Here is a 24,760-nt window from a genome sequence, read left to right on the forward strand (position 1 = left end):
GGACACAAGAGTTGAGTCACTATAAGCAACATGCCGAGGTCTTTCCTGGTGAAGAGTAAGCGGGCCCACAGCTACCACCAGCCCCGATACCCGGATGACGTCCACATCGGCCTGGATACTCTTCTGGCTCACATAAGCGCAGGTTGGTCATGCGTATTTACGCACGCAAACACGCACCGACCCGATCATTTATATGCCAACAGAAATAACCAAGACTTTTAAAACAATGTCAAATTAATGTTTTTTTGTTTGTTTGTTTTTAATGGTGTGTCCTGTTGGCTAACTTTAGAGACAAAATGTCACGTGGACTCGAGTTTGGAGGGCGTGAACACGGACAGGCTGTCCCCGGGCCCCCAGGTCCTGTCCCCGGGTTCACTTCCATCCAGCTCCCCGCTCAGCTACGGAGAGAGTGACCGTGCCTCCGACTGTGATTTGTGGCGTCCTCCGTCCCCGTCCTCCTCCCCAGGTCTCATTCAACGTGTTTATTTGGAAGTTTCTTTAAGTTGCCGTTAAGTGCAGTCAAGCGTATTGTATTGTGAAAACTTCGACTAACTTTTGACATGGAGGTGAAGACCATGTTAAAAGTTTGCTGTTTACATAAAAAATAAATAAATGCAATAACACTTGAAAACGTTAACATTAATTACATTAAGAAAAATCTAATTAGCTAAATTAATTGTAATGTTACAAAGACATCCAAAACAAATCTCGTTAGGTCACTTTTAATCACGTTTTTACATTTACGGTGTTTAGCCAGTTATGAAGAAAAAAATACTCACTCTTTGGCTAGCTATTATGCACGTTTTTTGTTGTCTTTTATGCCACGGAATAATCTTAAATGTAGTGCTATTTTCTATAATTTACAAAAACACTTCAATCAAAATGATATATAATAGGCTATATATATTTTTTTTTGTTACACAATTGTTTTATTTTGTGCCAGTACACTATATTTAATTTAAACCGTTTTTTTATTTTTAACTTATTAGACCATTATCTATGCCAAAAAAACACCCAAATCTAAGTGAAATCAATGTGTAATGGCCAATTAAAGAGTCAGTATATTTTTTGGAATGATTGAACAAGATTTGTTGATGCCTTTATAAAATTACAGTATAGCATACTTTAAACAATATTTTATTTTGAAATGGCTTGATCAGAACCATCAAAAAGCCCAAAACAGGTCACAATACCACAATTAAAAAAACAAACATTCGTTGGACATTTTCATGTGTTATATATATATATATATATATATATATATATATATATATATATATTTATTTATTTTAACAGAGATTTTATTTAACAGTTGACCTTCACTTCCATATCAAAAGTTAGTAAAAGCTTAGCAATATGCGGAAGTCCAGAATTGGAGGACAATTTAGGTAACAGTTTTATATATTAATAAATCTTTTCCTGAAAATGCGAGGAACAAGATTGCATTAGTTTGAGTCACACACTCCCTTATGGCTCAAAACATTGAAAAAATATGCAAAATGGAAGTAATGACTTACCTCACACTGCCCATGGTAAGTGCAATTCAATTGATGTTATTTCTGCTGACTGAGCATGTAGCTCACTTTTTTCCCCCTTACTCTAGATGGCTAAAAAGGTTTTAGTAACAGTATGTTGAGACACAACTTCAGAGCATAATTAACCATTTCAAATATATCCGTGATAGGACGTTAACACAATCACACAAAACTGACTGATGTAAAACAAATTTTATGCAGCTGTTGCAAGTGTAAGGGAGAAGACAAAACATTTGTGTCAAATCATCTTTCCCGATTGAAATGAATGGAGAATCAAACGCTGCGCATCACGATTAATTCATTGTAGCTCCTTCTGGTGTGCACAAGTTGGCCACCGGAGGGCAGTATATCACAGTCACAGAGATACAAATTAATTTCACAACTACTGTAACTGACGCAGTGAGTCGGAGTGGATAAAGAATATATGCCAATAATGAGTATTGTTATCTGTTTTGTGTCGCTGTACTTTTTGTGTTCAAATAACGGTTGCTTAAAAGTTTAACACTGTCGCTATATGTTAGCCCATCTATGGCATTTACATATAAGTGTTAGCATTAAACTAGCAACAGTTAACTTCACAGCCACCATGATAGCGCACTCGTAGCTCAAATTTCTGTTTGTAAGACAAAGCAAAAAATTCCTCTGAATCAAAGCTCGTATATCTCAAAGCACCAAAATACTGATATTTGCTCACATTCCAGATTCGGAGGAATGCTCCACACCCACCGTGGAGGACGGCCACCACTTCAACATGTCCCTGTTCCCCGCTTATCCCTGGTCCTCCTACCCCGCGTCAGACCTGAGACACGCCGTCCCGGCTGCGTACCACCGACGCTTACACCAGCTGGACCTGCAGCAGGGCCGCGCCGAGCCTCGGACCAAAGGATGCTACCAGGACTGCTCAGCTCCAATCCAAATCCAACGGATGTGCGGGAAGAGGAATGCTGACATGTTTGGGGACCTCAAAGAGAAGCAACGTGGGTCCGAAATCATCAAGAGTGAAGAGTTTATGTGCGTCAACCACAACTCTGACAGCTCCTATAAGTGCATCAAGTGTTACAAGGTAACGTTAGCTTACCAAGTCGACCTTAAATCGACTAATCGCTAATCACAACATGGGCAGAACTCCCACGAAAAACAGGTGGTGCATCGCTGTAGGCCTACTGTGCTGTAAAAATATCAATGACTCCATCAATTGTTTCAGCAAATTAAATTGATTGGGGGGGGATCCTTACTCTTTCAACAAACTACAACAACAGAATAGCAAGCTAGCTAGCAAGATAGATAGATAAGGCAACATTGTTTTTGTCATCAGATTGTGAAAGTGTACCTACAGGTAATTTGAGCATTTCACTACAACAACAGAATAGCCAGCTAGCTAGCCAGCTAGCTAGCTAGATAGCTAGACAGACAGGGCAACATTGTTTTTATCATCAGATTATGAAAGTGTACCTGCAAGTAATTTGAGCATTTCACGATCAATGACACTGATTACGAAAAGTCTGTATTCCCAATGAGTTTCTGAAGGTTGAATCGTTTCTCCCAAAAGGTGTTCTCCACGCCGCACGGGCTGGAAGTCCACGTCAGGCGGTCGCACAGTGGGACGCGTCCCTTTGAGTGTGGGATTTGTGGTAAAACGTTCGGCCATGCGGTCAGCCTGGACCAACACAGGGCGGTACACTCGCAGGTATGCTTTGGAATACGTAAAATACAGTACACATTTTTTTGCTAATTACATGTACACAAAAAATAGACAGTATTGTTTTATTTTTGTGAGGTATAATAGCGTAATGTGCTACTTTTCTAGTACCGTTACAGTGAAACCCTAAAATAGATGATGACGATTTATGATTTACAATAAGTTAGCAAGTTATACTGATACGAAAATTATTCTACTTCTAGTTTCCATTTTTGACAATAAATTAAGCGGTTTTACCTGAGATGATAAAAAAAATTTGAATATGCAATTATTTCCTTATCCAATATCTTTTATTTTATGACTCAAAATCATTACTTTATTAACTATAAAATAGTTAGTAAAAAAACAGACAAACAAAAATTATTTCCCTTTGACCACCCGTGAATGAGACCGGCACAAAATACCACAAATAATGTTGTAAAAACTTTTAAAATTATTTATCCCAATCTCTTTCTTTCTGTCATTTAAACAGGGGTGTGTGGACTTTTTCTATCTGCTAATGCACCTCTTTTAGACATTTTTGCTGGGTGGTGTGCTGTAACTTGTAAACCCTTTTCTAATGTAAAACATGAGCCGTGGCCCAAAGGCCGGGAAACACTGATAGACGGCAAGTTCCCCTAAAACTGACATTTACGTCACGTTTATGTGCGTGTAAAAATCCAAACGTGTTTACGTGTACAGGAGAGGAGCTTCAGCTGCAAAATCTGCGGGAAAAGCTTCAAGCGCTCGTCCACGCTGTCCACGCACCTTCTCATCCACTCGGACACGCGGCCGTATCCGTGTCAGTACTGCGGGAAGAGGTTCCATCAGAAGTCCGACATGAAAAAGCACACCTTCATCCACACAGGTACAAGAGACACACTATGAAAGCCGCTTGAACATTTATTCCATCTGCTTGATATGAGGTCCATGTACTGGCATATGCTTTGTTCTCACTGATCGGACTTTTTAACTTTAGCACACTAGTATACAACTACATGCTACTAGCGAGGCAAAACTGTGCACTAGTTGATGTTGGCATGCTACTAGTGAGGTGCTAAATATTAACTATTAGAATTTCATAATGTCACTAGTGGTACGACTGGAGTAGCTCACAGTTGTCAAATGCACAATTTTGCCTCACTAGTATCAGTATTTAGGGATTTATTCCATCTGATTGACTTTGTGCTACTAGTACTCTTAGTCAGTATAAGATTCTACTAATGAACATCTAGCATTTTACTGGTAGTGTAAGTAGCACACAACGAGCGCATAGTTTTGCTTCCTACTCGTATGCCAACGTGGTCCTACTAGTGCAGAAATGTCATGCTATGGGAAGAAAAAATGCTAGTTAGTTGCTAGTAAGACAGTCATTCTACTAATGCACTGAAATGTCTCACTATTGACAAAAAAAAGTATACTAGCGTGTAAACCTTTAGCTGGATATCATGGATGTTCAGCTAAATGGCTTCATGGAAAACCATTTGAGCATTTATTCGATATGCTTGATTGCACTAGCAACTGCATGCTACTAGTGACTATAAAATTCTACTTGTTATTATCTAGTGCTTTCCTAGTAATATAGATAACATGCTATCGAGCACATAAAATGTTCAACTTCATTTGATATTCGATAGTATGCACTTTGTCCACAATAGTAAGACAAGGAGGTCTAGAGGCACCAAATTTTATGCACTATTATATAGCCAACCAGCTACAATATATTATTTTATGGGCACAACCCAATAGAGATACTAACTGTTGGCTGGAACTAGAACAGAAGGATTGTAATAACCTCAGACTCCTAGATTTACTCTTTATTACAACATCGATTAAGCGCCATAACTGCTTTAAAAATCCAATGATTTCCGCCACCCTGACTGCCTGGTGGAAGGCACTAGAAATGACAAAAGCCAAAGTGGAGCCCAGCGGGCTTTCTCCCCTATGGCATAACCCCGACTTTCAAATTAACAACCAATCGTTTTATTTGAGTGTGTGGGAGCAGAAAGGAATTACACATCTCCACCATCTCTTCTCAGATAATATGTTTATATCATATACATCCTTGCTCCAAAAATACAAAATAAAAAACGGAAACTTTTTACATTATTTGCAAGTTAAAAGTATGATAAAGAAACAAATTCCAACACTCCAGGGTACGCTCCAACCGCCTGTTTTAGCTAAAGATATTACCAAGCTTTCTCCAACAACAACAAAAAAACTCTCAAAAATATATAAGTTACTTTCATATACTGATAAAACGTCTTTACCCATCTCAAAATGGGAAACAGACTTGTCTATAGCTCCGGAATCTGTCTTTTGGATTCAAGTTTGTGAAAATGTTTTTAAAATGACAAAACACACAAATTTACAACTTATCCAATATAAAATTATTCACAGAACATACATTACTCAATATATGATGAAGAAAATGGGACTCTCAGACTCCGACATTTGTCTCCAGTGTTTACAAAACACTACAGACACTTATTTTCATGCTTTATGGTTATGTACTCCGGTTATGTGTTTCTGGACTAAAGTCTTAGAAAAACTTTCCGCTGTCTTGGACTGTAGGATACCGTTCTCTCCAAACTTGTGTTTGCTAGGTGACTTAACAACAACTGACTTACCACATAAACAATTTCAATCTACACTTGTAGCCCTTACTATCGCAAAAAAAACAATTCTTGTTAACTGGAAAAATAAACAAACTTTGAATATCGACCAATGGTCTAACCTCCTCATAAATCATATTTTAATGGAAAAAATATCTGCCTCAAATAAAAACCAAATGTCAAAATTTAAAGAAACATGGTCTACGTATATAGAATTTTTTAACCTAAACTTGGATCTTAATTCTGCCTGTTAGCGAGAGCCACAGCAGCGTTATAACTTGCATTGATGTTTCTGTATTAGGCAATTTGTAACTAATGGTTGTGTTTCTATAGTCAGGAACCCGGCTGCTGCCAGCGGGATCGAGCGGATTCACCTCCGATGGGCACCAGGGGTTGATATTCGGATTCACGGCATGCCAGTGGGTTAATTCTGTGGGTGCTGTCCCCCCTGGCTGGGCGTGGGCGGGTCTGCCCCTCTGTTGGCTGCTGGGTGGCGGCTGCGTCTTGGCCGTTCCCTGGGTCTCTTGGGGGGTGCTGCGTTGCGGGGCTTTCCCTGGTGTCGGGGGCGGCGCCGTTCCGGCGCGGTCCGTCGCTCTGGGCCCGGCGACGCGGTTCGGGGCCTGTGGGCCGCCGGGGTGCCCGGTGGTTCCCTCTCCCCTCCCCCTTCCTCCCCCTTGCTGCCTCTCCCTCCTCGCCTCTCCCCGCCCGTCCTCAGCCTCCCTGTCCCTTCTCCCTCGTCACCCTTCCTCCTCCTCTCCCCCTCTCTCTGCGTCCCTGCCGCTGCCCCCTGCCCTTCTTGTCGTCTCCTTCCCCCCTCCCTTCCCCCTCCCCGATACGCCTTCCTTCCCCTCCCCTGGGCCGGGGGCTCCATCCATGGCCCGGGTCTCGGTGCTACGGGGGCCGGCGGGGGTGGCTGGGGTTTGATGTCGTGCCCGCCCCGCTCCAGTGGGCGTCCTGGCACCTCGGGCGGGACCCAGTATCCGGGGGGCGAGCCCTATCGCCCCGCCGGACGGGTCCCATATGCCCGCCGGGGTCCTGGTGGGGTGGGTGGGGGCTTGGTGGGCCGGTGGGCCGGTGCGCCTCCTGCCCCCGCCCGGTTGGGGAGGGCCCCGCTGGTCACTCCTCTTAACTCACTACACTAGGTTTGCACAATACACTTTTATAGACATATAGGGCACATAACACACTTTGGGGGGTGGGGTAGGGTGGAAACACCGTCTTCACCCTACAACTCCCCTCCAATTTTAATACACCACACAACTTGTGGGGGGGGCTTGTGGGGGTGCCATCGGTTGGGGGCCGCAGTATAGAGCAGTGCTGCGGTCCCCTGTCCGTGTTCCCGCCCTATCTATTTTTTTTAATGCACCACATACACTCAGTAACATGCTTGGGTGGCGGGTGGATCGGAGCGTGGGAATATCATTTCCATCGGCTCCGGTTCACCTGCTCCTAATTTTAATGCACCACACACACACACTTATATATATACTGGGTGGGGTCACATTCACGGTTTAGGGGTAGAGTTCGCCAGTCGGTGAGCTGGCGGACTCAGTAACAGGGGTTAATTTTCACAAAGAACGCTGGGGTGACGACCAGGGCCTTCCCCCGCTGGGCCTGGGGTTCGGGGGTGTCGGCCGCCCTCCGGTGCCCCCATCTCCCCCTTCTGCCCCCGGTGTTCCGTCCTTCCACATGGCGGGGGGTGGGGTGGGCGCGGCTGCCCTCTCCGCTCCGCTGTCCGGCCCCTCTTCGGCGCCGGTGCCTGGGTGCGGGTGGTCCCCGGGGGCTGGGGGTCGGGGGTTGGGGGGCTGCCGGTTGGTCGGGGTGGGGTCGGGGGGGGGCGGCTTTGTTGGGGGGGGCGGTGGTGGGGGTTGCGGGGTGGGGGGTGTCTGGGGGATTGGGGACGTGGGGGCGGCTGGGGCTGGGTTGGGGTGGGTGGCGGGGGTGGATGGGGGGCGGGGGGTCGTGGGGGGTGCGGGGGTTGGGGGCCGGTGGGGTGCCTGGCGGGCCTGCAGTGCCCCGTCCTGCTGCGTTGGGTCGGGGGCGCGGGCCGTGTTGGGGCGGGGGGCGCTCCTGCTCCTGGGTTTGCTCTCCGGCCGGTGGCCCTGGCGGGGCCCGGGGGTCGTCCTTTGGCGCTGCCGCGGCCTGGGGGGCCCTGAGGTGTTGCGCTTGCTCTGTTCCAGCGGGGGTCGACGGCTCCCCTCTTTGGTGGAGATTTTCATGCATGCCAGATCCACCACACCAGCATCTACCGAAACTCAGACACAATCTGTTTCCTCCTCAGGTTATTGAATCGGTGGAGGCTGGTGTCTGCGGATCTCACGCGGCTTCGTCCTTCCTTCCTTTTCTCGGTCTCTCCTTTGGTCTCTTGAGGCCTCCCTGATTTTATGTTTTTTGGATTTGTTGGGGTCTGGATGTTTCTTGGGCTGGGGAGGAGTTCTGGTGGGGGGTGTCTGGTCGGTGCTGGATTTCACCTTCCTTGGTTTTCTTTGGTCCCCTCGGGTCTCCTGGTGTTCGGTTTAGGTGAACGGTATGAGATTTTTTCTAATAGGTTTTCTGGTGAGCTAACAAATACACGCACGCACGCACGCACGCACGCACGCACGCACATACACATACTCACCCACCCACACACACACATAAAAAAATAAATAAAATAAAAAAATAAAAGAGCAATGATGATGACATTTCCGAATGAACAATACTGAGCTCTTAAAAGAAAAAAAAAAAAAGAAGAAAAAAAAAAGAAAAAAAGACAAGGCGCACTAGTAAAGTGACAATGTCATATAAGTAAAAAAAAAAACTCCGCGACTAGTGCCACTTTTGACTTACTATTATAAAAATAAATCCTACTGTTATACGACTGTGCAGCACTAGTAACATTACTAGGCTCAAGTAGCAGGCATCTATCATGCACTAAAAGCCTCGTGGAGCCTTCATGTAGCATCACAATTCCCACTATTGGTTTAGGCTCACTAGTAGCACGTAGTTGTCCTAGTAGTGTACAGAATTGTCATACAGGCATTCTAATATTGTGCTAAATTGTCTCACTTGTGAGGACAAACAGCCTACTAGTACATGGACCCTAACGTGAATATGATGTTTAAAAAAAACAAAAACTGCACAACAAGCCGAAGTGTGAACGACACGTTTCCTTTTTGCGCGCAGGCGAGAAGCCGCACAAGTGCCAAGTGTGCGGCAAGGCCTTCAGCCAGAGCTCCAACCTGATCACGCACAGCCGGAAGCACACGGGATTCAAGCCCTTCGCCTGCGACCTCTGCGGCAAAGGCTTCCAGAGGAAAGTGGACCTGAGACGGCACAAGGAGACCCAGCACGGACTCAAATAATCGCTTCCATTCCAAAACGTCATTGCACTTTTCCCCATGTTCTTATTGCTGGACTGATGCATGTAAACACAATTGTCTTGTTGACTATTTATTATTATTGTTTAGCCTTGCTATTATGTACACATGTGCTTTATTATGTTTGTATCAATAAATTAAAACAATTAACAAACATTTAACATTTTCTAATTTATGGATTCAATTTTTTTTTCTCATTTGATTAGAATTTGTCAAACAGTTCCACATGGTTGCTTTGTGCACTCGTGGTCAACAACAAGACACTCTAAGGCGGCCACACCAGCACAAAGGCCTGATCCACAATCTGGCTGTCACATTTGACTTGACTTTGTTTTTCTGCCTTCTCTCTGTGATGTACACGCACTCGGGGCTGACAATGAGCCACTCTAAAGCAGCCACGCCAGCCCCAAATCAAATGTTTTCACTTGATTAATCATTTTAATATTCAAATGGAACATTATTACAATGGTACGGTATATCAATGAGAGAAACTGTAACTGACAGACCAACTGAGAAACTGCTCCTCCGTAAGTCATCACTTTATCGTGGTGGAGGGGTTTGCGTGTCCCAATGAGCCTGGGAGCTATGTTGTCCGGGGCTTCATGCCCCTGGTAGGGCCACCCATGGCAAACAGGTCCTAGGTGAGGGACCAGACAAAGCATGGCTCAAATGACCCCAATGATGAACACGAACTTTGGATTTTCGTTTCCCTTGCCCGGACGCGGGTCACCGGGGCCCCCCTCTGGAGCTAGGCCTGGAGGTGGGGCTCGAAGGCGAGCGTCTGGTGGCCGGGCCGACACCCATGGGGCCCGGCCCGGCACAGCCCGAAAAGGCAACGTGGGTCCCCCTTCCCATGGGCTCACCACCGGTGGAAGGGGCCAAAGGGGTCAGGTGCGTAGTGAGTTGGGTGGCAGCCAAAGGCGGGGGCCTTGGCGGTCCGACCCTCGGCTACTGAAGCTAGTTCTGGGGACATGGAATGTCACCTCTCTGACAGGGAAGGAGCCCGAGCTGATGTGCGAGGCTGAGAAGTTCCGACTAGACATAGTCGGACTCACCTCCACACATGGCTTGGGTTCTGGTACCAATCCTCTCGAGAGGGGCTGGACCCTCTTCCACTCTGGAGTTGCCCACGGTGAGAGGCGCAGAGCAGGTGTGGGCATATTTATTGCCCCCCGGCTAGGCGCCTGTGCGTTGGGGTTTAACCCGGTGAACAAGAGGGTAGCCTCCCTCCGCCTACGGGTGGGGGGACGGGTCCTGACTGTTGTTTGTGCTTATGCACCGAACAGCAGCTCAGAGTACCCACCCTTTCTGGAGTCCTTGGAGGGTGTGCTGGAGAGCGCTCCCCCTGGGGACTCCCTCGTTCTGCTGGGGGACTTCAACGCTCACGTGGGTAATGACAGTGAGACCTGGAGGGGCGTGATTGGGAGGAACGGCCCCCCCCGATCAAAACCCGAGCGGTGTTTTGTTGTTGGACTTCTGTGCTCGTCACGGACTGACCATAACGAACACCATGTTCAAGCACAAGGGTGTCCATATGTGCACTTGGCACCAGGACACCCTAGGCCGCAGTTCGATGATCGACTTTGTAGTCGTGTCATCGGATTTGCGGCCGTATGTGTTGGACACTCGGATTAAGAGAGGGGCAGAGCTGTCAACTGATCACCACCTGGTGGTGTGTTGGCTCCGATGGCGGGGTAAGATGCTGGTCCGACCAGGCAGGCCCAAACGTATTGTGAGGGTCTGCTGGGAACGTCTGGCAGAATCCCCTGTCAGAAAGAGTTTCAACGCCCACCTCCGGCAGAGCTTCTCCATTGTCCCGGGGGAGGCGGGGGACGTTGAGTCCGAGTGGACCATGTTCCGCGCTTCCATTGTTGAAGCGGCCGATCGGAGCTGTGGCCGTAAGGTGGTTGGTGCCTGTCGGGGCGGCAATCCTCGAACCCGCTGGTGGACACCAGTGGTAAGGGATGCCGTCAAGCTGAAGAAGGAGTCCTATTGGGCCTTTCTGGCCTGTGGGACTCCGGAGGCAGCTGACAGGTACTGGCTGGCCAAGCGGAATGCGGCTTTGGTGGTCGCTGAGGCAAAAACTCGGACATGGGAGGAGTTCGGTGAGGCCATGGAGAACGACTTTCGGACGGCTTCGAGGAAATTCTGGTCCACCATCTGGCGTCTCAGGAGAGGAAAGCAGTGCGCCATTAACACTGTGTATAGTGGAGATGGGGTGCTGTTGACCTCGACTCGGGACGTCGTGAATCGGTGGGGAGAATACTTCGAAGACCTCCTCAATTCCACCGACACGCCTTCCTATGAGGAAGCAGGGTCTGGGGACTCTGAGGTGGGCCCCCCTATCTCTGGGGTCGAAGTCACTGAAGTGGTTGGAAAGCTTCTCGGTGGCAGGGCCTCGGGGGTGGATGAGGTTCGCCCGGAGTTCCTAAAGGCTCTGGATGTAGTGGGGCTGTCGTGGTTGACACGTCTCTACAACATCGCGTGGACATCGGGGACAGTGCCTCTGGATTGGCAGACCGGGGTGGTGGTTCCCCTTTTTAAGAAGGGGGACCGGAGGGTGTGTTCCAACTTTAGAGGGATCACACTCCTCAGCCTCCCAGGTAAGGTCTATTCGGGGGTGCTGAAGAAGAGGGTCCGTCGGGAAGTTGAATCTCGGATTCAGGAGGAGCAGTGTGGTTTTCGTCCCGGCCGTGGAACAGTGGACCAGCTCTACACCCTCAGCAGGATCCTTGGGGGTGCGTGGGAGTTCGCCCAACCAGTCCACATGTGCTTTGTGGACTTGGAGAAGGCGTTTGACCGTGTCCCTCGGGGAGTCCTGTGGAGGGTGCTTCGGGAGTATGGGGTACCGGGCCCCGATACGGGCTATTCGGTCCCTGTACGACCGATGTCAGAGTTTGGTCCGCATTGCCGGCAGTAAGTCAAATTCGTTTCCTGTGAGGGTTGGACTCCGCCAAGGTTGCCCTTTGTCACCGATTCTGTTCATAACTTTTATGGACAGAATTTCTAGGCGCAGCCGGAGTGTTGAGGGGGTCCGGTTTGGTGGCCTCAACATTGCATCTCTGCTTTTTGCAGATGACGTGGTGCTGTTGGCTTCTTCAAGCCATGATCTCCAGCTCTCGCTGGAGCGGTTCGCAGCAGAGTGTGAAGCGGTTGGGATGAGGATCAGCACCTCCAAATCCGAGACCATGGTCCTCAGTCGGAAAAGGGTGGAGTGCCCTCTCCGGGTCGGGGATGAGATCCTGCCCCAAGTGGAGGAGTTCAAGTATCTTGGGGTCTTGTTCACGAGTGAGGGTAGGTTAGAGTGGGAGATCGACAGACGGATCGGTGCAGCGTCTGCAGTGATGCGGACGCTGTATCGGTCCGTTGTGGTGAAGAAGGAGCCGAGCCGAGCCGAAAGGCAAAGCTCTCGATTTACCGGTCGATCTACGTTCCTACCCTCACCTATGGTCACGAGCTGTGGGTCGTGACCGAAAGAACAAGATCCCGGATACAAGCGGCCGAAATGAGTTTCCTCCGCAGGGTGTCCGGGCTCTCCCTTAGAGATAGGGTGAGAAGCTCGGTCATCCGGGAGGGACTCAGCGTCGAGCCGCTACTCCTCCAAGTTGAGAGGAACCAGTTGAGGTGGCTCGGGTATCTGGTTCGGATGCCTCCTGGGTGCCTCCCTGGGGAGGTGTTCCGGGCATGTCCTACCGGCGGGAGGCCCCGGGGACGACCCAGGACACGCTGGAGAGACTACGTCTCACGGCTGGCTTGGGAACGCCTTGGGATCCCGTCGGAGGAGCTGGCTGAAGTGGCTGGGGAGAGGGAAGTCTGGGCTTCCCTGCTAAAGCTGCTGCCCCCGCGACCCGACCCCGGATAAGCGGAATTGAAGACGGAACGGAACGGAAAGAAACTGTAACTGACTTAGTTAAGTGATTGCATGCTTAAAAAAAAAAAAGGCAGTGAAGCTATGCAAGTCATCAATCACATCCCCAATCTCCATGACAAAGTTGTATCACTTGGACCAAACAGGAAAAAATAAAAAATAAAGTTGCGAGTACCATCTGGTGAAAATCAAATACCATCCCCATATAACAAATGCAATTAGAGTGCCATAAAGCAGCCTGTGAAGGAAGTCTACTGGACTAGCGTCACTTTTATGACAATGCCAAATATCTTGCAGTGCAGCTATAAGCGGGCTGTCCACATTGTGTCGTTTTTACTGGGAAATCTTGGGTGTGATTTGTTTGGACACACATGCAAACGTTTTCAAGCTCTTCCAAGGAAGTGATTTGCACACATCCCACAGTTGATTTTGTAGCTAATGCTGCGCAATATTTATCTCTAATGAGATACAAAAATTAAACAGCATACATTATATTGACCAGACCTTTGATTAGAGGCGGAAATTTGACTGGACAAACAAAATCTAACCAACATGCAGATAGTAATGCAAGAAAAACACAAATAACTCTTGAATAAACAAACAGATGGAAAATAGCTTTATTTGGTTCAATTACACAACCAATTCCAAGTGTCCATTCCCTGAAGTGTATTTTGTTTATGTCAGTGTGGTGGTGGGTTTAAAGGGCTGGAGCAGGTTCAAGAGATCTTGTTGTTGTAGGCCCAGTTCCTCCATCAGGGTGTTTACATGCGAGACGGACGAAGGCGTCTTCAAGGCTTCATCAACTACTGAAGACACACTGGTCAACCTGGATGCGGGTAGATTTGGAATTCTTTAAGAATTGTGTTGAAGTCAACAATATCAATTTGCAACAACTATGGTGTACATTAACCCCCCCCCCCCCTTTATGTTGAATCTTTACGTAGCTCATGTGGCTAATTAGGAGGATGACAATGATTCCACATGACTAATTCGACACTTGCAACCCGTCTCTGTGTTCCATCTCTGGTTGTGTACGTATCTGCGTGGAGTTGGGTTTATCTGTGGTTCTCCTCAGGTTCCCGTGTTGCAAAGGAGGGCATCCATTATTCAAAGTGACTCGAACAATTGAGGCCAGACGAGCTCCACAGCTGCTGGGCAGCAGATAGATAACCACACCGTAGCAAATTATTTATGGCGGAGAAACAGTAGCCCGGATTTGAATGGGGACTGATGAAATCATGCGGTACCACTGGCACTGGTTCCTATCCAAGTTTAAAATGCAAAATGAAAGAAAAGACAGCACACCATCTAAATTGAGATGCGTCCACTGTCATGATGAGAAATGATTATCCTGATCCAGACCCACCAGAAGTCTTGCAGCACATCAGCAATCGTGCTCTATGGGGATCACGTGATCTGACTGGCAGCCAATCAAAGGCGGCGAAAATTAAAATGATTATTTTACACAGCGGGACTAGCTGCTAATAGCAAAACCAATCATAGATGTCCTCCAAGAATTGCCTATAGATGCCACAACATGGCAGGCAAAGCACTACTTTTATTCCATTAGCCTGAAAACAAAAAACACAAATTAGTGAGTTTTTCAGTAAATAGAGGAGGCTAGGTTGTAAAAACTAAATTTGCTACAGGTGAACGTTGAACTGTGAATACGCAGCGGGTCACTAAATACAGTATTCATATAAATGTAAAATACAAAAAATAATAAATGATAACCCTGTAAAATGGAAGTCAACCTTAAACATTTCTTGACAATAATATGCTACACGTGACCTCACTAGTATAAAGATAACTTTCTGATTAATATTACATTTGTGGAATATGAGTTATGAAGCAAAATCCATCCATTTTTATCCATCTTAGGGGGCGGCCATTTTGCCACTTGCTGTCGACTGAAGATGACATCAATGTTGCTCAGGTAACAACCAATCACAGCGCAGCTTCAGCAAACAGGTGAGCTCTGATTGGTTGTTGCCTGAACTGTGAGCAACATTGATGTCATCTTCAGTCGACAGCAAGTGCCAAAATGGCCGCCCCCTGGGATAGATAAAAACGACTGCATTTTGCTTCATAACTCATATTCCACAAATGTAACATTAATATAGACAATATAGGAATACTCGCACCCTGGCATATATTCTTGATCCTATAAAAATAAAAATATCACTGCAGCATCCTGCATGAGTCGCTTGTGACCGTCTTCTTCTTGTATACATGCACAATGATGTACGCACTGTTCAACTGTTTACTTTCCATTTATTTGTGATCTTTATATACAATATGTTTTTATAAAGTACAATACTGTAGAGTGCTATTTTTCTTATAAAAAAAGAAGAAGTTTTGTATGCGAATTAATGGCATTAAATTCCATTAATTTCACAGGGGAAAACGATGATAATTGACTGGTTTGATTTATGAGCATGGTCACTGAACAAATTAAACCCTTAAGTCAAGGCCAACCTGTAATTCATTATTGGGTATTTTGCAAAGACACATTTGGCCAACTATTGAAATAAGTGGATGTTATGCATGTCAGCTAGAACGTTGACGTCAGTGACTTGGGTGTCATAAATCAGAGCCACTTGAAATCAGGTGAACCTTTTCCCAAGTGCCAGTTTAACATGAATGTGTGTGTGTGAGTGTGTGTGTGTGGGGGTGTGCGTGCGTGTGCGTGTGCGTGTGTGTTTAACATGAGAAGTGAACAGGGCTGCTTGTGTGCTTTCCGGCCTCCATCACGGATCTGGAGTGGGACAATCTGAGTGAGATAAGGCCTGGAAGCTTGAGTGTGTACTCAGATGGGAGGAGCACAGAACTGTCCGCGAACTGTCGTCGCCGCGGGCACACGCACGTGAATGCGCACATCCTCGCACGCCATATGGCGCGGGCGACACAATATCACACGCGGCGTAATGATGCGAAGGCACAGTGCAGGAGATTGATGACTCGCTCGCTTTTGTTTGTATGCAAAGATGCATCATACAAATGAAAATGAGAAAGTATGTGATGGGTGGCTTTCTGAAATTTGTGTTAGTGTTTCCCTTGCGGTATGGCAGTTCATTTATGTAAAATCACTGTTCTTGTTCAAGTTTGTCCGAAAAGTGTTTGATGGGCTTGATTGCAAGGGTTTTGCACCAATTTATTTTCAAGACCATGGTTGTCTTTTTCTTTTGAAGGCTGCATACAGAAAAATGGAAGGATGCAGAGACCTCTTTGAAATTCATAGAACATTCTGAACTCAAGCAAGCAATTACATATTGTTCAGATTTTTTGGGTCCTTTTTTGAAAAACTGCTACATGAAGGCGATAAGGCAAATTGTTTTGGATTTATCCCACTAAGTTACACCCACCCCTACATTGGACAACAACCAAATCCCATCTTCACTAAAGAACCCAAACAAATACAATCCTTAGTCAGTGGTGGATCATTACCTCATTTACTCCCAGCCATTTTTACTGAAGCATACCCCCTCGCTCCCGGCTGTTTTACTGGATTTTGACAGAGATTTTGCAAGGCCCACAGAATATTCTGTTCTATTCTATTCTATTTATCTATCTATAAATATATATATTTGTATCCGTTTCCATTTTGCAGCAATTAACATTAGAATATAGCTAAGTTTCATCATTATTCACAAACCTGTTGAAAACACTGGCAAAAAGAGCTTGTTGCAACATGGCCCTGGCTGATCTCTTATACTCTGCTGCCACCTGCTGGCCATTTATTCTGTAATAACTACCATTGCTTTAAGTGACCTCTTCATGTCAGAAGCTGTATCAAAGCCTTCTGTATGCTCTAGCATAAAAAAATATACTTTTTAATTTTTTAAACGTATATATACGTTTTTTGGGTTCCAATTAGTTAATTTTTATAAAGTTTACCTCTGACATAGAGCAGAACGTGGAGAAAACAAAAAACAAAAAAAATTGGTTTAAAAATGGAATTTCCTTTATTCAGTAGAGAGTTTTGATAAGAAATTGTGCCATTATTTTACTGGTAAATAATTTATTTGTAAAAAAGTGCTACAGTATATAAACTAGGGGTGTGAATTGCCCAGTACCTGGCGATTTTATTGGTATCACGATTCGATACCGATTAATCCTGATACGAATCTATAAATTGATTATTGCGATTTTTTTAAACCTCAAATTTACAAAATACTAATCAGTAAACTTGTACATGTACACTAAGATTTGTATGAAAATCTATTTATTTATCTGAAAATTCAGGTTGCAGTCTGTTTCATGTTTGAACTGCACTGAAATAAAAATATTAAGGCTTAATGTTCCATTAATATAACATTCTTCCATTCTTAATGTGTAAATCCTAACCCTAAGTAAGACGTTTTGTTGAATATTTACATGAAAAATTGATGTATAAAAATCGATTCGGCCGCATATTAAATCGATTCGAGAATTGCGCGCTGCAATATCGAGATATATTGCCGAATCGATTTTTTCTAACACCCCTAATATAAACAAATTTATTAGTAGTAGTGGCGTCTACTATTCCAACAATCACCCTTCACAACCTGCCCACCTCCACCCTTCATTTTTAGTATCTGCGGCGGGCTAGTGAAAGATGGATGGCAGGCCACAAATGGTCCCCGGGCCCTAGTTTGGACACAGTAGTTCTAGCCAGAGTGGTTGCAATAAGACTATATTCTTGAAAAACACGCCTTTTGTTGTTGGACAAATATGTATAGAACAACAACTTTGGATGTCACATTTTTATGATGGTATGTCACAAACATATCAGAGCTTTTAATTAAACCTAAGCTCAGGTAGAAGGGAGAAGTAATTGGTTTAGTATGTCTGTTTAGTTGCCACACAGGTCCTTATATGTACATACATGCATTTTTTTTTTTTTTTATTAATGACATGATTTAAGTAGAAGCAACACTTACAGATGAAGAAGCACTATGGCGATGAGGGTCCACTCTGGAGGTTTGTGGATGATGTTAGTGTTGGTAAACCTGTACAAAAAAACAAAACAAAAGAAATTAGGCAAGGTAAGTAAGTATGGTCTAAATGACACATTGCTGTCTTTGCAAGAGTAAAAATCTGAATGTGACTCTTGCATGAATGTAAACAGTGACAACAAGTGACACAAACGTGGTTTTGCTGTGTAAGGTGCCATGATGTATGCCTTTCTGGCAGCAACGCATATCCTTTAGTTTTTCTTCAAGTGTGTGTGTCAGCGAGGCCTCTCGGCAGAAAACAAAAGAATTCCTGGAAGCCGAACTTCTCCTAAATCACCGACACAGTGATTTAATAGCAAACCTGTTGAAAACGGCTTCAACGGCCAATGGGAACAAACAGGGGATTTTCGATTTTCATTCCTTCGTTTCCCACACAAGCCCTGCAAGCACCTGGAGAAAATCCATGTAAGTATGGAGAGAACAGATTCAAACCCTGAACCTCAGAATGTTTTGAAATTAGGGTTTGGCACAGCCCTTCCCATCTCCTCCTTTCTGTAGATTATCCAGAATATTTTATAAATGATAAAAATATTGTTATTGAAAAAGTTTCAGACATAGATTTGATTTATTTTAATTTATTTTGTTCATGTTAATTAATTGTGTTCATGTTGGCAGTCATTTGGCAAAAGAAATCCCTGAGCCAAGAAACAAACATGAAATAGATAAGCACATCAAAAATAATTCATCCACGATGTTGCTAAAGGCTGTTAATGATAAAGAAGTATTAAATGTTGTTAAAATATTAAAAAAGAAAAAGTCCACTGACTGCTTCAACATCGATATGACATTAGTAAAAAGTATTATAAAATATGTTGTGCAACCTTTCACATATATATGTAATTTGTCATTTAAAGTTGGTATATTTCCATCAAAAATTTAAATAGAAAAAGTTATTCTTATTCATAAAAATGGAGAAAGACATATATGCACTAATTATAGACCAATATCACTGCTACCACAGTTCTCAAACATTCTAGAAAAAATATTTTCATATTGACTGGACAATTTTATTGAGAAACATAAGCTTTTAAGTGAAAATCAATATGGGTTAAGAGAAAAACGGACCACCTCAATGGCAGTCATGGATAAATAATAAAACATTTACTGTTGGAATTTTTATAGATTTAAAAAAAGCATTTGATACTATAGATCTTTCTATACTAATGAATAAATTAGAAAGATATGGCATAAGAAGTTTGGCATATGAAAAGTTATTTGGATAATAGATATCAGTACATATATATATATATATATATATATATATATACATACATACACACACATACATACACACATATATATATATATATATATATATACATACACATACACATATATATATACACACACATATATATATTATATATATATATATATATATATATATATACATACATATATATATATATATACGCATATACATATACACAAGTTTTTCACTTCCTCCTACCCCTTTTAACATATAAACTTTTTTCTTTCTTCCTATTCTTGTTTTTCTTTTTTATTTCAACTTATATTTTATACTTGTAATGTGTTTTGTGTTTTCTTCATGTTGATATGTTCAATAAAACCAAACCAAACCAAACCAAGATTAGGCATCACTTCCTTGTTTTTGACCAATAGGGTCACTTTGAGTCAGTCTGTGTTGACCAATTTGAATGCAGGTTGTATTTCTTCTTTTTGTTTTGCTTAACTACACAACTTGAAATGCTGTAGCAATTTTTTATCAATGACGCCTCATCACCTTTCAATACATTGACTGCTATTAGAGGTTCTAAAGACAACAATATAAGACTATTATTAATTTTAATGATCCATTTTCTTTAAATTTAAATTAGCCAAGAAAATAGTTGTATTTTGCAGAGCATCCCGTAATATGAGAAATGAGTTGGCATCAGTTTCTGCTGTGAAACATGAACACATCCCAATAGAGGTGTGTCGCGTGTGTTCGTTTTGCACTGACCTGAATGTCCTGACCAGGTTGTTGAGGTCACTTGTGATGTCACTCAGGGTGAGACTCAGCGGGCCCACAATGTTTCTGAGACTGCACATCAGAAAGGACAGAAGTAAGGAAACATCTAGTGAATCTACGAACATAAATCTTTTTTTTTTTCAGCCTCTTTCGATAACGAGTTTTTCAGTAGTTGCAATGTATGTATTTATTCATAACATAGCCTCACACATGATCATAACCTGTGATATATCAGTCATGTTCAGAGAGCATAAATAAAATGCAGAACCTTGCTAGTTAATTCACATTTACATTAGTAAAGTCGTTCATATTCTAAAAAAACGGGTGATATGGACACAAAAAAAGACAAATATTTGCATAGCAATCCATAATTAAAATAAATAAGATTGGGGACACACACCAGTTGGCCAGCTTCTCCACTGTGATTCGCTTCTGGATGAGGTGCTGAGATTTGGAGTCAACCAGCGGCAGAGCTGGAGAGTCACTTGTGCTCTGGTCCTGGACAAAGCAAGCACACAACACTTTTGTTTTTTTTATCTAGCGCCCCCTTGTGGCCACGAACATTCTCTCTCATGCTTCTCCCATCACTCACCTCATTTCCATTTGTGTCTGCCTCCTCAGGCACGATCCAGGTGCCTTTGTAAAATTCTCTGACTTTGAGCACCATCTGCTGGGTTTCCCTTTTGAGAGCCTCATAGTCTGGAACCGCCATGTTGGCTCTCTTCCACTCCCGTCCTACATTCCCCTCAGGCACGTCATCCTCAAGGTCATCTTCATCCAGTTCCTCCTCCTCTTCTTCTTTTTTCATATATATAGAAGGAGAGGCGAGCACACATTCCGTTCCGTGCAGAAATTTGAGGCTCTCGTCTGTGAGCCATTCGTTCAGTGTCGCGCTTAAGGAGTCGAGGAGATTCTGTCCAATCGGGTTGTGTTTTGCTTCAGGGGCGTGATTCTTTAGAAGACCCCGTAACCCTGTCGCCCCTCGCTTGCTCATCCCCACCTGGATGATGCTGAGGCTTAACCGACTGTCTGCATTTAACTCGGGGAGATTTTGATTGTGTGGTGAGCTGATTTCTCTTGTGTGAGTTGATTGAGTGATAGAAGAGGTTGGAGGTGTTGCAGTGTGTAGGCTGCATGAACTCAGTTGATCTTCCACCTCTTGCACTTTGGCTTCCTCCCGCAATTCTTCATGGTTGGTCTCACATGAAGAAGATTGATCCCGTCTCATTTTGCCTTCCTTTTCCGGTTTCTGCTTTTGTTGACGTCGTCTGCTCACTACCTTTCTCCTCTCGCCCTCCATCTGTCCAACTCCTTCACCTTCATTTTTAAGTTTTGGCCGTTCGCCCCAGTGCACCCGGGGTCTGTGTTCCCGGGAGACTACGCTGGAAATGAAGTCCTGCTCTCGTTCGTCGTCGCTACTGTCGCTGTGGTTGGCTGTGAAGCATCGCCCCTGATGATTCTCATGGTGAGTATTCAGCGGTTGTTCAATGTCATCCTCCTGGAGGCACTTCACTGTCAGACACACCTCCTCACCAGAACTCCCACTGGACACCAGAGTTCATATTTTTGATGGTTACATACAGTACCTCACATTAGTAAGGAAGAGGATTAGGGCCAGTGAAGTGAAAAAAAAAAGTTGGCCGGATTCTGACTTTAAAGTGATAATTCTGACTCTAATCTCAGAATTTTGACTTTAAAGTGAAAATTCAGAGGTTAAAGTTAAGTGATCATTCTGAGGTTGAAGTGAGAAAAGTGAGAATTCTGACTTTATTCTGAATTCTGTGATTAAAGTCAGAATTCTGACTTTACTGACTTTAAAGTCTGAATACTGACTTTAAAGTCTGAATTCTATGATTTAAGTCAAAATTCTCACTTTAAAGTCTGAATTTAAATAAAGTGAGAATCCTGCCAACCCCTTTTTTCCACTTCACTGCCCCTAATCCTCAAGTGAGTACACCCCTCACTTCTTTTGTAAATACATTTACTTTTTATGGGATTACATTGAAGAAATGCTACAATCTAATGAGTATATAACAGTGTAGCTTTAAACACCTGCTCCCCATTCATAACTGAGACCTTGGGACACTAATGGGTCACAAATGATTGGCCCAATTTGTACAGTTTCACTTAGAGGTGTACTCACTTTTGTTGTCAGCAGTTTAGAGATTAATGGCTGTGTGTTGACGGTCAATTTCCACAGTTATACAAACTGTACAGTGAATACACTAACTACTTAACATTGCAGCAAAGTGTCATTTATTCAAAATGTGATGCTACTGACCTTTATGAGATACTGTAAAGAAAAAAAACATACTGTGACGGAATGTTAAGACTGAAGCAAATATACATACGCGTCCCCTTTCTTCCTCAGCTTGATTTCTGGAGGTCTGCAAGACAATTCAATGATTTTGACTTGACTGTTGTGCACATTAGTGATATACGTGGGAAAATTGAGGCCTCTAAAACAACAAGAACAATGGGAGGAAATAATGTGGAACCATCAGACATGACATGGGTGAAAAACAAATGCAATGTGGCCACAATATAGATATGATTTGTACATGAAATGCTTATTTGTGGCCATAAAGTAAGTGTAATGTGCACATGGAAAACAAATTTGTTGCTTTAACCCATTAAGGCCGTAAGAGCGGATATGTCCATTTGTTTTGACCAATTCTTGGTCTCTTAGCCGATTAATTGCATCAGAATATGCACGAGAGGGTGACGTGGGCATCTTCGAGCATTTATGGTTGACGCAGATTTGCGGGAGTTATGAAATAAATGACGGCAATTAACGACGGCGCGGGGGGACTTTGAATCAGTGTAACCAGTCGACAGTGACATATTGTTAACAAATATGTTTGTAGACAATGAGCCAAGGATGTTGAAAACCTATAGGTTTTAGAGGCATGTTTTGCCATATCATTTTCATGAATAACATTAACATAAAACTGCTAGTCTGTTATGTCTACATTTGTGATGAAATACTGACATTTGTGGAAGGACCAGATCTTGTGTGGAGATTGCAAGGGTTAACTGTTGAGAGAAACATTTTCTGAAAGTTTTGGCGTGGCATCTCGGAATGCTTGGTTACATTGCGCAGATGTTGCTGGCGTAATTGTCGCATGTTGAGAATTGTTAACATGCTGTTGAAAAAAGAGATTAAAGGGGTGACGCAATGCGAGACACGATGGAATTCTTGGTACAAACTGTGCATTCTGATGCAATGGTGAAAAGTGTGTGTGCGTGTTGCGTGTGAGGGCAAGTTTGGACAAAAATATTTATCACTTTGGTGGACAACAATAAAGAAAATACACAGTGCGTACACATAATAGCAAGTAAGTAGCTTCAATATCTCATATAAAAATAGATGAATGCGCTCTAATGAACCGTGCTATGCGGGCAGTTTGATGATTTGACAAAATAACAAGGTTGTTTTCTTTAGGCTAAATAAATAAGTGTGTAAATCCAAAGCACTCCGCATTAAAACTTCAAGGGAACGGATCATAATTCTTCGACTTTCATATAACTTTGACGCCGACTGTGTGTAACCTGAATACTTGTGTGATAGTTGCGTTGATTGCTTGTGTCGTGCCTATCTTCTGGTGGCAAACTGTATGTACTCAAGCAAGGACATGTTATGAACAAGCCTGACAAATGGTGGTGATTTAGTGACCTTATCTAAAAGTACTCCAGGAGTTTGACAAATTACAAGTTGAGGGTTTTTGACTAAATAGTTTGAACTTTGGGAGAAGCGAGAGACTTTTAAGATTTTTGGATGTCTGACTCAGAGGAGTGCATTCAACCTAATAGTTACTTAAGTGGGTATCTAAACTCATGGCGACTTTGGGATACTATGAGAATATGGTGGGGGGAGGGGGGGGCAAGAAAAAGTGAGCGGCATTAAGAACTTTGCTGGCGTCAAAGGATGACCAGTAACAGATAATGTGGCGAACTCTGAGCTATCCTTACGTGTGGACAAGCACATGGACGGACGGGTGAGCTGGAGGACAAGAGATTATTTAGATAAATCAGAGCAGCCAAGTATTTATCTGAGGTTGGAGCCTTGAATTTTCGAGCATTGTAGGGGTACAATATAAAAACGCTAATGACCTAATGGTATGACTGTTGTCTTTGAGCCTTTATCAAGTAAGATATAGTTTATATGTTAAAAAACAACAACAACAACAACAGATAAATAAGGTGGAGGTGTTACCCTGTTTATGTAAAGAAAAACTCAAAGTATTATTGATAAGGCTATGACTATGACCATTAATGACGCGATGAAGACATTATTTATAGGTTGGGTATTTAGAGCACTCATATCATGTATAGGTTAAGTTAAGTTAAGTATTTTTGAACTGTACTCCAAAGATATGCTAGGGGCTTTCAAATATTTTTTGTATCGATTATGCTATCGGTTATTCTATCAATAATCAAATGATTGCATAGGGTTTTATTTTGTATTGAAAGTGTAATATAAACCGCCTCCACCCTATTACTGTTTATTAATCATTTTTGTTATTTATATGGCAGAAGTGCTTTGTGAGAACAATACACCGAAACAACAATCAAGCAACATCACACAAGAAGGCTTGATGTTGTGTATGATGTATATTTTTGCTGCAGTTACTGGTTAGGTTAAAGTTTTTCCAAACTAAAACCCCGTTTTCAATGCAAAATTGTCAAGTCATGACTGAACAAAGATAAATCTGTCTGCATTCCTGTAGGATAGC

At 43.6% G+C, this 24,760-nt stretch overlaps 3 protein-coding genes across 5 annotated transcripts in view; 2 read left to right on the forward strand and 1 right to left on the reverse strand.

Annotated features, from left to right (window-relative positions):
• On the forward strand, positions 1-9,348 carry gfi1aa (growth factor independent 1A transcription repressor a). The gene is made up of 6 exons (XM_086096703.1): positions 1-142; positions 290-466; positions 2,237-2,598; positions 3,085-3,222; positions 3,916-4,081; positions 8,994-9,348. Exons 1-6 carry the CDS (start codon positions 31-33, stop codon positions 9,170-9,172), a joined length of 1,134 nt encoding a protein of 377 aa, XP_085952829.1. The 5' UTR covers positions 1-30; the 3' UTR covers positions 9,173-9,348.
• Positions 3,398-24,760, reverse strand: part of rpap2 (RNA polymerase II associated protein 2) — a 26,600-nt gene continuing 5,237 nt past the window's right edge. The window contains exons 7-12 of one of the 3 annotated variants that reach the window (XM_086096651.1): positions 22,376-22,411; positions 20,617-21,568; positions 20,425-20,522; positions 20,016-20,096; positions 17,978-18,046; positions 3,398-4,022 (exon numbers count right to left, since the gene is read on the reverse strand). In XM_086096651.1, the coding sequence (XP_085952777.1) occupies positions 3,986-4,022; positions 17,978-18,046; positions 20,016-20,096; positions 20,425-20,522; positions 20,617-21,568; positions 22,376-22,411 (1,273 nt within the window). In that variant the 3' untranslated portion in view covers positions 3,398-3,985. Of the gene's footprint in view, positions 4,023-13,648; positions 13,882-17,977; positions 18,047-20,015; positions 20,097-20,424; positions 20,546-20,616; positions 21,569-22,375; positions 22,412-24,760 lie in introns of those variants that run through there. The other 2 variants (XM_086096643.1, XR_015097251.1) reach the window with 2 other exon arrangements.
• glmna (glomulin, FKBP associated protein a) overlaps positions 20,793-24,760 on the forward strand; it is a 16,640-nt gene continuing 12,672 nt past the window's right edge. Inside the window, exons 1-2 of the mRNA XM_086096669.1 lie at positions 20,793-21,086; positions 21,355-21,489. Of these exons, the coding sequence (XP_085952795.1) occupies positions 21,478-21,489 (12 nt within the window). The 5' untranslated portion in view covers positions 20,793-21,086; positions 21,355-21,477. The remainder of the gene's footprint in view (positions 21,087-21,354; positions 21,490-24,760) is intronic.

The sequence above is a fragment of the Leptonotus elevatus genome, chromosome 1 (genome assembly GCF_054856555.1).
Source record: "Leptonotus elevatus isolate MCC_2025b chromosome 1, RoL_Lele_1.0, whole genome shotgun sequence".
NCBI classification, from domain to species: Eukaryota; Metazoa; Chordata; class Actinopteri; order Syngnathiformes; family Syngnathidae; genus Leptonotus; species Leptonotus elevatus.

Coding starts and splice junctions, on each gene's coding strand:
- gfi1aa (XM_086096703.1), top strand. CDS start 31: ATGCCGAGGTCTTTCCTGGTGAAGAGTAAGCGGGCCCACAGCTACCAC. Junction 467..2,236: donor GTCCCCGTCCTCCTCCCCAG/GTCTCATTCAAC, acceptor CTCACATTCCAG/ATTCGGAGGAATGCTCCACA. Junction 4,082..8,993: donor GCACACCTTCATCCACACAG/GTACAAGAGACA, acceptor TTTTGCGCGCAG/GCGAGAAGCCGCACAAGTGC.